The following is an 11,332-nucleotide window of genomic DNA, read 5'->3' as shown; positions in this document are numbered from 1 at the left end:
CTTGGACAGAATAACTTTGTCCGACTCAAAAACCATCCTGAACCCATGTTTGTTCAGCAATGACCCGGAGACTAAATTCTTCCGAATCTCAGGTACGTACAATACATTGTTCAGAGTCAACTCCTTTCCTGAAGTCATCTTTAAGACTACCTTTCCTTGACCTTCAACAGCAGAATGGGCAGAGTTTCCCATATAGATCCTTTCCCCAGTGACCGGTTCGAGCATAGAGAACAGGTCTCTATTTGAGCACACATGTCTGGTGGCACCGGTATCAAGCCACCATTCCTTTGGGTTGGACCCAATGAGGTTCACCTCTGAAACCACAGCAGATAGGTTGATGTCTGCCACATCTCGAGCCATTTCATTGACCACGTTTGCTTCATGATCCTTTTTCCTTTTTGGGAACCTGCAGTCAGCAGATCTGTGACCTTTCTTGTCACAGTTGAAGCATTTCCCCTGAAACTTGGGCTTGAAGACTCATCCATTCGTACCCAGCTTCTTCTTGCCTTTTTTGTTCTTAGAGCTTTGCCCTTGCTCCATGACATTTACCTTAGCAGCAGGGAGGATGAGATCCTTTCCGGAGTTTTTATTGTCTTCTTCAATTCGAAGCTTGACAACAAGATCTTCCATTGTCATCTCATTTCGCTTATGCTTCAGATAATTCTTGAAATCCTTCCAACCAGAAGGCAGTTTCTCAATGACAACAGCCACTTGGAAGGATTCACTTAGAGCCATTCCCTCAGCCTGAATCTCATGTAAGAGCACTTGCAATTCCTGCACTTGACTCATTACGGTCCTTGAATCCACCATTTTAAAATCGAGGAATTGTCCGACGAGAAATTTCTTCGCACCGGCATCCTCTGATTTATATTTACGGTCCAAGGATTCCCATAGTTCATTTGCCGTCTTAAACCCCTGATAGACACTATACAGGGAATCATGAAGACTATTCATGATATAATTCCGGCAGAGATAGTCGGAGTGCTTCCAAGCGTCAACCGCACTGAGAGCCTGCACATCTGACTCCCCCATAGATAGGGTTGGAGCATTTTCAGTCAAAAATCTTGCAAGGTTCAGAGTTGTGAGGTAGAATAGCATCTTTTGCTGCCACCTCTTGAAGTTCAACCCATTGAACTTCTCGGGCTTCTCGACATGGTTCACAGGGACCATCGAGGGAGCAGCCACGTTTTGGCCAACCAAATGGTTAGGCAAGATAGGAGCAGGGCCGGAGCCAGTAGTCTGGCTTCCGTTGGTCGTATCTCCATCGTTCCCCGACGCCATTCGAATCGTTCAAATAACAAAAATTCTGTTTCAAGATTGTAAGAGGTAAATTTAATTAGCCTTAATAAGTCACAAAATTGAACGATAATTCAAATAGCTATTCGGACAAATAGAATACTATCAAATTAACTTAATTTCATTAGTATAGGAACTTGGAAATTCAAACCGAAACAAAGGCGAAACCGAAAGATACGAGAGAGAGCCGAGTCCTGTGTTAGACACAAACCCCTTGAAACAGAATTGTCCCCTCCTGGGTGCTTGAGGTTACGTGGACAATCGTTTCCCAGGATAAAACGGCAACAAGCGAAGCAGCAGCACAAACAGCAACGCTTCAGCGAACTCGAAGAGAAGCGTGAACACTTTTGAGGTCGAATTTTCTTCTTGTTTTTCAGTCGGCTATAGGAAGCAATGGAAGGCAGGAGACTTTTTCTCTTGTTCTCTTTCCTTTTTGCCGTGTACCCCTTTTATAGACTATGGGTTCCATCCGTTATATGACTCTTCCTATTCTCCATTTATGGGGAATAATTCACATATATTCAATATACATGTTAATGACATTTGATTATTCATGAATGCAATCCATTCATTTCTTGTAACCGCCAAGAAAATCAAGAGTCATTAGCTCGTGAGCAATTTCCTCATTCACCCATTAGCCATAATTTTTAACATATTATTGCTAGATATACAAGACATGTGGAACAATTGGAAGACTGGAGTAAGATCTATAAGTGGGATCCTTCCGGGAATTGACCAACTTTATCTAACACATGATTCCTTCATCTAACACACGATTGTCCAGCATCATTTTCCTTCTGTTTTCTAATTTCATTTTGTTCGATTGGTTTGAGGCAAATTTCCATGACTCTATTTCAGTGTTGTTCTCTGATGAGTTTACTTCCAATTTGGTTTTCCTTCGGTTTTCCAGTTTCGTTTTGTTCGATGAATTTGAGATGAATTTCCATGACTGTGTTTCGGTGTTCAGGGTATTTTAAGGAAGGCCGCAGAACTAATATACATAAACCATATTTATTTAGTAGAACACTCGACTCCAACAATTAGCTGCACATCGCGCGCACAGTCATGTTCAATGATCATAAACATGAGAATACATAATTACAGAGTTTCTAGTGGCTGAGGTTGTCGTACAGCTCAATCTTTCTCCCGTTAAGGGGCTGCACCGGTCTGCAGTTGCTCTTGCAGTCGCTGTACAGCGGAGCCCTCAGAGCCTGGACCTGCTCCTTCGAGATCGTCCTCACCTGCTCGTTCATTAATTATTATTAATTAATGGTCAGATTAATTTATATCATTCCTTTTCCTCGATTCATTTTTCTGAAAAGGTATTTCTTAGCTTGTCTGGCGGACGAAGTGATTAAGTTAAAGGCAGTACCTCGCCGAGGATGTTCCAGACGACCTTCTCGATGCAAGGAGGGGTAGTGGTGGAGCCGATGTATCGGTAGTACTTGCTGGTGCTCCTGATGATGCCCTTCGGGGTGAAGAGTCCCAATGCAATTCGAGATTCCTTATCCAAGCCAGAGGTCTCCTGCCCCAGCTGAACCAACCGCTTGTTGATCTACAAATCACCCAAACAATAATAAGAGACTGAATTGAATTAAAATAAAGAATTGACACGTGAACTGCAAATTGCTACGCTGATTGTGCATTTAGTAAGGTGCGTAACGTATAATGTATCATCGGCACATCATGGTTTGGATATTGGGATCAGACCTGGGTGAATTCTTGCGTACAGCTCAGTAAGATTTGGAAGCAATAGGCTGCTATAACCTAGTTTTGGTTTATTTTCACTTCTTAATTAAACCTTCATCGACTGTCCATGGTTTCCTAGGAGCCAAACGCGAATCTAGCTCATTGAAAGTACGATGTCATTCAGGGGAAAAGAAATACGAGTTTGAGCAAATGGTTGGAGAGGTTTGGACCTTCTGGAGGAAGGGGTCGGGTTTGCCGTAATGGTAGAGGACAGCAGCTACGGCTATGCTTCCATCATTGGCCTTGTGGAGAACATGCATCTCAGCGGCATGACTGCACACATGCTTATTGATATATCAATGATGATTAGATAATGCATTTAAATACGCGATGACGTGAGGTGGAAGAGCGACTGATACAATCGCTAGACAGGCCGAAAGATTTTTAAGAGCTTGAGGATCCTTTGGGCCTACATGCATCAAATCCAAACTGAATCTTTACTTGAACTGAACTGATAATTCATAGTCGTGTTCATGCATCGATCTCTTGTCCAGAATATGTTCATAGATATACGGAAGAGGAGAGAGCAGAGAAGGAATACTCACTGGACTCCATCGAGGTAGTGCTCGGAGGGAGTGTGCCAATGAATCTGCTTCAAGCTGTACTTCTTGTTTCCTACCATCAACGCTCCAACCTCTTCCTCGAAATTTATCTATTTATTAATCAATCAGACTGGTTAATATTATTTAATGCTAAATGGGTACTTAACGGAAATAACTAACTTTCAAAACGTAAGAAGCATCATCATCTCATTAAAAGCAAAGCAGAGGAGGGTCGAGGGATTAAATATGCGGACTGCAACAGTGACGCCGTTGTTGCCGAGGGTGGCATTGGCGGGATGGTAATCCTGGGTCAGGGGCGTGAGGCCCTTGTTCAGGACCGTCTGGTTCTTAACGACGTTGATGGGGGACTGGATCTTGCCATTAGAGCATGCCGAGTAGTTCGAACTCAGATGCCCCCAGTGGCTCGGTCCCTTGGCACCCGAGTAACTGAACACTTCTCTGGCATCTATAATTTGTCCAAACCACGGAAAAAAGGAAAAAAAATCAGTTAATCATTCGAAAGTGGAATAGAATGTCTATAACTTTGAACAACATTTGAACCGAGTGGCTGGTAACTCGAAAAGCTGCAGCTTCATTCCGGTATCTCAACACCAGGAGAAGGAATGAGAAGCCAGATGACATGTTAACTAAAGAATCACATATCATCAGGAGTGAGATTAATTAAGGCTATATATCCCATTTGACAACCGGATCGAGCTGGGAAGGGAGGGAGATGATGATTACAGGGGTAGGAGGCGGAGGCGGTGGCGAGCAGCAAAGCGAAGGCAAAGACGGAGAAGAGGCCTAGAGGAGCAGCCATTGTTATATTTAAGATGGAGGGATTTGCAATGTGCAAAAAGCTCCAGAATGCTTCAATTTCCTCTAGCAGTAGCAGAGGTGAAGCCACGTCCCTTTATAATCTCTCTGGTTGGATTCAATAACAGGCAAGCAAAAATCTAAAATTTATCCATTTTTGTTTTTGCCTTTTTTTTTTCCTTTGTTTCTGCTAAGTTTTTGGCGGTGTTTTGTCGAGAATTTTTATCGGGAATCTTACTGCTTGGAGTTGGATCTCTCGTGTGTCTCATAGTTCATCGAATCGGCTCAGTTGCGGAGACGTCGGTTTACTGACTCGATGGTTAGATAAGCTGGATTTTAGGGGAAAAAAAAGTTCGCGGTTTATGTTGCATAATCAAGTTCTTCGCAACCATAGTTCTTTAGTTTCCGTAATTTGACAGTAACAAGATGCGTAAGAATAATCAAAGAGGTTGTAATGCAATAATGCAATTTATTGCCGCCTGATAATCAATAAGCAATTGGTTCAATACTCATCATAAGATTATTTGTGCGTCTTTATATTATTTATTTCAAAACTTTATACTTTTTAATATATATTTAAGTAATATTATCTAAAATTTTTTGAAGAATACAAATCTACATGCATTTTAAACCTTTTCTAACCCCAATTCTTAATAAATTAAATTCATGGATGGATCGAATTCATCCCGTGATTTTTTTTTTTTTGGATGGTAAAAGGGCAAACGCCCAATACAAACAATAATAAACTACGAGATATATAAGCAGGGTAAGGAGATCCCAAAAATATCGCCAAACAATAGCAATCCACGACCAACTGGGGCAGACTGATAATAATAATAATATCCTATAGCCAATTGGAGAGCACTCCGAGCCAATTAGTCAACCGCACATTTCTCCTCTCTAGAGGTACGAACAATCTCCACAGTCCAAGCACGAGCCAAGACTTCCACAATGTTGACCAAATATATCCATAATAGTCTTACCAAATTGAGGGACTGGCAAAATATTCATATGTCGACCATGCCAGGACCTTTAGTGAACTATCAATGCCGGCACCTTCAGTGAGCTATCAACAGAAATCGATGTCCGTCATACTTCGAAATCTAGAATAGTCACCGAATGAAAAGTCATGAAAACAGGCCCAACGTTCGACTATATACCAGTCCAGAGAACAACCAAGCATGCGCAATGACCGAGTGGAAGGTCATCTGTGTTCCATGCATCCCTCCACTAACTACATGAGAATAGGATCGGAACTCACTTCTCTAATCGTGTTGGAATCGCCTTTTAGCACGACTGGAGTGGACATACAAATGGAGGGGGAGGGAGGAAAAGGGAGAATATATCGAAAGCAATCCGAAGTTGACAGAACAGTACGAAAGCAAGCAAAAGGCAGAGCAAAAGCTTCTTTTGAGACCAGAAAAAAGGTGAGAAGAGAGCAGACGCACATAATAATAAAGATGCCTTATCCTTGACATAGCAATTGCCAGTTGCCACTGCCACTTAATTTGGCCGGAGAAAGAAGGGAAGGGGACAGGCATCATTTGCCCACTCTTTTGTTTTGAGCTTCACAAACACATTGCAGGGAGTGGAAAGATTCTCAGACAAGATTTCAGCACATTGCCCACTATTTAAGGACCGTATGCAGCCCACTTCTCCACTTCTAGTGACTCTCATCTCTTCCGCACATTTTTATCACCAGGTGTGGCCTAGGCGGTGCTCGGGTAAGCTATGTAGACCCGCACCAGATAGTACTGGGAGTGCTTGACAAACATCTCTCTTGCCAAAACTCGAGCACAATTTGATGTCCTGGACCATACAATCAGTGTCCAATACAAAGCTAGTTATAGCATATTACTGCAAGATATACAAGGCCTGTGCATGTGGAACGATTGGAAAACTCGAGTGAGATCTATAAGTGGGAACCTTACGAGAACTGACCAAACTCTCATTCTAATGAAAGGGATTATGTATATTGAAAAACCTTTTATCTAACACACGATTCCTATATTTGCCTTACTAGGAGAAAGGTAGTAGATGATGCAGCTGACAAATGGCTTCCCTTGCTAGAGAGCGTAAGTTGCTTGAAGATACTCCACAATTTCGGCACTTTCAAACATTTGTACTCCTGTGTTTGGATCTACAAGATAAGGAACCTGACAAAATTGTAATATGATCACTGTCAGTTTGGCATTTCCCGGTCAATCGTAATATGCTGTCCCATGAGCCTCTATCTGTGAGAGACTTGTGCCTGGACATACCTGGAAACACCCAGCCTTTTCGTAGAGCATCTGTCTTTTTGGACTCCCACGCGCACAACTTAATGCGGCAAAAAGAAGTCAGAAAACAGAATCAAGGAAATCTTATAGAAGGTTTACAATATAAAATGAAATGATGGAAGAAATAAGTCCAGCAAGTTCACAAGAAACACTTTGTCTTTTTATGAAAGAAATCCAAAATTTGACTTTTACCAGCGGACGAGATGGGGTAATTCCAACTCCACCAATACTTCTCGTACAAGCTTGCAAAATGGAGAACCCTGCAAAAAATGGAAAATCTTTCACGCTGAAACATTTCTAACCAAAACATACAAGTCGAAAGTTTTCATTTTCTATAGAAGGCCGCAAAGCGAAGGGCCAACCATTAGCCAATAGTGGTTCTAAACATGGTAGAAAAAAATCTGACCGATGATGCAAACCACGTCACAAGCTATTTTCATTAGACAAGGCAAAGAGGAGAAATAAGAAACGCAAAGAGAAGAACCTACTTGTTTTGCCACAGATGAGGATAAATTATACCATGGAACTCCAAAGTAATACTAGAAGCAACTAAGTTGTGTTTCGTGCTTTAATCTTAAAAACTTAGGGGGCAAAAAAAGGGTATATAAAAGAGAAGAAAAGGAACAGAAGAAAAAAGATCAAAGCCAAAGCTACTTACCTCATATGCCCATATTTCAAGTGGTTTAGGTGGCAACTTTGATGGTCTGTAAGACGATCCCTGTATAAGATGCATGCGGAAAGCAAGAAGTTTAACTGCATTTCGATAGTAGAAAAACGAAAAAGGTAATAAAAAATCAATGATGCTTTACCCTTCCCATACGACCAATCATAGCAAAGCCTTCAGTTAGTGTCTGCAAAAGAGAAAACGAGCAACAAGCAGAACGTCACACTTCTGCATTGAATTCACCGCATGGAGAAGAATAAGAAAAAGTTGTTCCAGCACCAACCGTGAGAAGACCGAGTGACAGCATAAAAGGAACGTTGCCATCACCTGAAGATAAAGAATAATGACTGCATCTTGTTTATAAAGTTCACCGGCTTCCCATAATAAGAAGGAAATACAACATAATAATGTAAGGGCTGTTAAAGATATATCGAGAAAGGAAATGCAGCTTGGAATGAGTGAAAGGGAAGGGGAAGAAAAGCTCATGTGTCCACCAATGTAACAAAAGCTAGCATTGCTTAATCATGCAAAAAAACTCCCTGGTTTAAGTAATTTTTCCGTGGAATAGAATTTTAAAATTTTCTTAAAGACTCTAGTACAAGGACCAATTCTCCAAAAAGCAATTCCCGAGATTAAGGAAAATTGTGGAAGAACACAGACCATATTTTGTTACCAAGTACTTTATTATCTCATCTGACTCGTACATTGCAACTCCTGTGTTCGGATCCACCTGCAAGCAGGAAAACAAGAATTGAGCTAGCTTATATGCATTACCACTTTCTGCTGATTCTAAAGCTTTGAGAAAACAAAATGTAACAGTGAACCATCATTTTGAAAGGTAATTATGAAGTAAAGAGTTTCAAAGTCCTGAAAGAAACTTAGAATGACTAGCTGCACAGAAAGGTCTAAAGAAAATTATACTCAAAGAGTCTATATGGAAGTAAGTGGGCATGGTATAGTTAAATCAGTGAAAAAACTGTTTCATCAAAATCGATTCCAGCTTTATCATTTAGCTGCTAACTCTTAAGTATTCACATCCTATCAAGTCATTCAGCACATGGACTTTCTTTTAAAGAATCTGTATGAGCAGCAGATAGCACTTTAATTTATTGAGAATAATACAACTTGTTCAAGTTTTCTTGGTAGGCGGGGGGAATTCCTCGGACAAATGTTGCCCAGAAGTCAGATATGAAGATGAAAGGTGTAAATGAGAAACTGATCATTAGTTTTGCGTAACCACTATTAATTATCACCTGTAATCCTATGAAAGTTTCAAATACATAACATAACTAGCATTCAGAAAGTATTTTCTTTCAAAGCTCAAGATTACAAATTTGATTGATCAGCAAAACTACACCAAGAGGATGGCGGCCCTAGCACATAGGAGAAAACAAATTGCAAAAGGAGTGTTTCCTGAACATGAAAGATAATCCATCATGCCCATCAATGCATGTAAGTCCCAACTGCATGATTCCCTATACAAAAACTAAGTCTTTAATTTATTGATTTATAAAGCAAGCATTTACCAAAGTAAAGCCGATTAGCTAAGTAAAAGGAAAAGAGAATCTAACCATGTAAGGATACTGTTGTTTTCCACCCATTTGGACAACCTTGGGACGGAAATTGGGACCATTTCTTGGACAGGGATAGAAGAGAACATCGAGGTCCAAAATTGCAACTATTTCCCTAACCTGTTTGCACCTGAAAACATCAGTCCACGATATTGCGACAAGATGCATATAATGATGGGGTACTGGCTCTATCCGTCGACCACATGGAAATGATTAGGCTTCTAAATATAGCTTAATCTTAAGCCATCGCCCCAATCTAATTTACTCAAGCATGTATTGATTCAAAAATCAAATGTAACATAAGCCTAAAAATTCAAATCCATAAATCAAATGTATTGACTTGCTACACGAGAAGTCTAGCTAGTCAACGCGCAGTGCCTAATCCTCTGCATGCTAAAGGATATATCTTGATTAGGTGTTACCTTGCGGCAGAAAGGGCAGCTGATGCGTGTCAATGATGTCCAATATTTACCCCCATGAAAGAAAGAGCAGAAAGAGGTAAAGCAAAAACAAATTTAGCATCTGTCTCCTGAGTTGGTCACATATGCTAGGTGGAAAAGACAAAAATGATAAGAAAACAGAAAAATACCTCTCGAACTCATAGATTTCGATCGGCTTCTCTGGGCGAGGACCAATCCTTGAAGTCTCCTTGATCTTGGCACCTGTTAAAACATGAATTTCATATACATATCTTACCAGCAAGATGAAATGAAGTGTCATATTCTTAACAACTTAATGTCATGTATAAGTGCACATTTCCATGCAACAGCCCGACAAATACTTGACAACAAAGCATAATATTTTAATTACATCTAGCTGGTGGAATTACTCATATTAAATGATATGAAGAATGTATTGATGATACCAGCAAGATCTAATGCGTATTGGCCAGGTGGAATCTCGTTTTCAGAAGCAAAAGATGCAGAGTACCTGCATTTGCATCACAAATGCAAGAAACTTCAAAGATCCTAAAATATCATGATATTATATATATCTCAAAAAGGGCAAATAAAGAATGTTCATTGGAGAGCAGCCTTATCATCTCATGCTGTTAATGTTCATTCAGCAGGACTACTTGCCCTTCATATACGAGATAAATTGAATTTGAACAAGCCAAGCGTTTTACTCTTCATTTCCGAGCTCACAAACAGAGAAGCAAGACAAGCCCTAGGAACTGTACACGGCAATAGGGAACGAGACCAGTCCGTTCACCCATTGGAAGTTTGGAACTCACCCGGAGACAAAAACGCCAGTCCCCAGCCTGAAAATCAGGGCCAGAGACGCCCCCAGCACGTCAAGGAGCTTGTCCGACCGCACACCAAAGCGTTTCGGCTCGGGCGGCTTGAAGTTAGGCGGAGGAGAGAAGGTCACCGACAGGTCCGGGGTTTTGGGGGCTTCCCTGGTGGTCGTGGAGCTGGAGCTCGGAGCGTCCGACGACTCACTCGAAGCTCTGACGGAGACCATGGCTTTTATGGACTTCCGGCAGCGCGGGACTGCCTTCAAGACAGGAGCCGGTGCTATGCTCAGAGCTCCGGCCATGGATGGGGACGAAGTAGAAGCTTTGCTCTACTCTGCAACTGGTGGGATTTTTTTTTTATTTTTATTTTATTATTTTCTGAGGCCAAAAATAATTGTAAATGATTTTTATTTTCTTTTTGTCCATTTCTGGTTTTCGCGCTAAACTGGAACTGTCGTTGGGTAATGCCGTTAGTAGGGAGAAAGACAGGCCCATAGTAACTGAAGTGGGCCTGGGCTACCGGCCCAAGTTCGCGCTCATTCAAGCCCACCAGAGCCCAAACTGAATGTCTTAGCCCCACCTCTATTATCATATCAGACACACTAAAATAATTCTAGCCAACCGATAATAATAGGTATCATTTTCCGACTAGAAAGTAATTAAGAAAACTCGACGCGCAATTTTTTTTTCTCTTCCTTTTTTTGGCCACACCTCCACTTGCAGTTAGAGAGTCTCTCCTTGTCTCTTATATGAATCGAGGTTACTCGATGTTAACTGACAAGTGACATACTCGTAGCTCAAATAATATTATTATCGATAATCATTTTTATCTTATATATAATATATATTGCTATGGCCATCTGATTACCCTTATTAGGTGGTTGTGCTGGACTTGAACGCTTTAGAAGGGATCAACACTAACAGAATTATGTAATTGATGAGCATTATATTTATCTCTATAAATTTTTTGTCGTTTTTCCTTTTGGTCGTATAGTATTGACTTGAAATTGTGTATGCATTGAAAGTATGAAATTTAGTATTGACATGAAGCCACGATGACATAAAAAGCAATGTGCGACGTTGTCTTGGCTTGGAGCGTAATGGAGGTGTTAAATGAATGGCTATAACTTAACGATATGGTAAAAAGAAAAAAAAAAAAGTCCAGCAGAAATTGTGAG

General features: G+C 40.8%; 2 protein-coding genes across 3 annotated transcripts; both read right to left on the bottom strand.

Annotated features, from left to right (window-relative positions):
- Window positions 1-2,288: 2,288 nt before the first annotated feature.
- LOC116196090 (alpha carbonic anhydrase 1, chloroplastic-like) lies at window positions 2,289-4,672 on the bottom strand. Its single transcript, XM_031525627.1, has 6 exons — window positions 4,332-4,672; window positions 3,842-4,053; window positions 3,591-3,697; window positions 3,216-3,318; window positions 2,669-2,851; window positions 2,289-2,537 (listed from the first exon to the last, which is right to left on the bottom strand). Exons 1-6 carry the CDS (start codon window positions 4,405-4,407, stop codon window positions 2,406-2,408), a joined length of 813 nt encoding a protein of 270 aa, XP_031381487.1. The 5' UTR covers window positions 4,408-4,672; the 3' UTR covers window positions 2,289-2,405.
- A 1,124-nt stretch (window positions 4,673-5,796) lies between these two features.
- Window positions 5,797-10,511, bottom strand: LOC116196089. Of its 2 annotated transcripts, XM_031525626.1 has the most exons (13): window positions 10,152-10,511; window positions 9,783-9,847; window positions 9,507-9,579; window positions 9,340-9,358; window positions 8,918-9,037; window positions 8,007-8,076; window positions 7,630-7,673; window positions 7,492-7,533; window positions 7,341-7,400; window positions 6,875-6,942; window positions 6,665-6,722; window positions 6,424-6,559; window positions 5,797-6,212 (listed from the first exon to the last, which is right to left on the bottom strand). In XM_031525626.1, the coding sequence occupies exons 1-12, from the start codon at window positions 10,454-10,456 to the stop codon at window positions 6,470-6,472; spliced, it is 1,014 nt and encodes a 337-aa protein (XP_031381486.1). In that variant the 5' UTR covers window positions 10,457-10,511; the 3' UTR covers window positions 5,797-6,212; window positions 6,424-6,469. The 2 variants fall into 2 exon arrangements, with proteins under 2 accessions (XP_031381486.1, XP_031381485.1); XM_031525625.1 differs by having other exon boundaries at window positions 5,818-6,559.
- Window positions 10,512-11,332: the final 821 nt, after the last annotated feature.

Source organism: Punica granatum, chromosome 2 (assembly GCF_007655135.1).
Source record: "Punica granatum isolate Tunisia-2019 chromosome 2, ASM765513v2, whole genome shotgun sequence".
Classification (NCBI taxonomy): Eukaryota; Viridiplantae; Streptophyta; class Magnoliopsida; order Myrtales; family Lythraceae; genus Punica; species Punica granatum.
The sequence above is the reverse complement of the archived record's forward strand: the minus strand, read 5'-3'. Positions and strand labels throughout refer to the sequence as shown.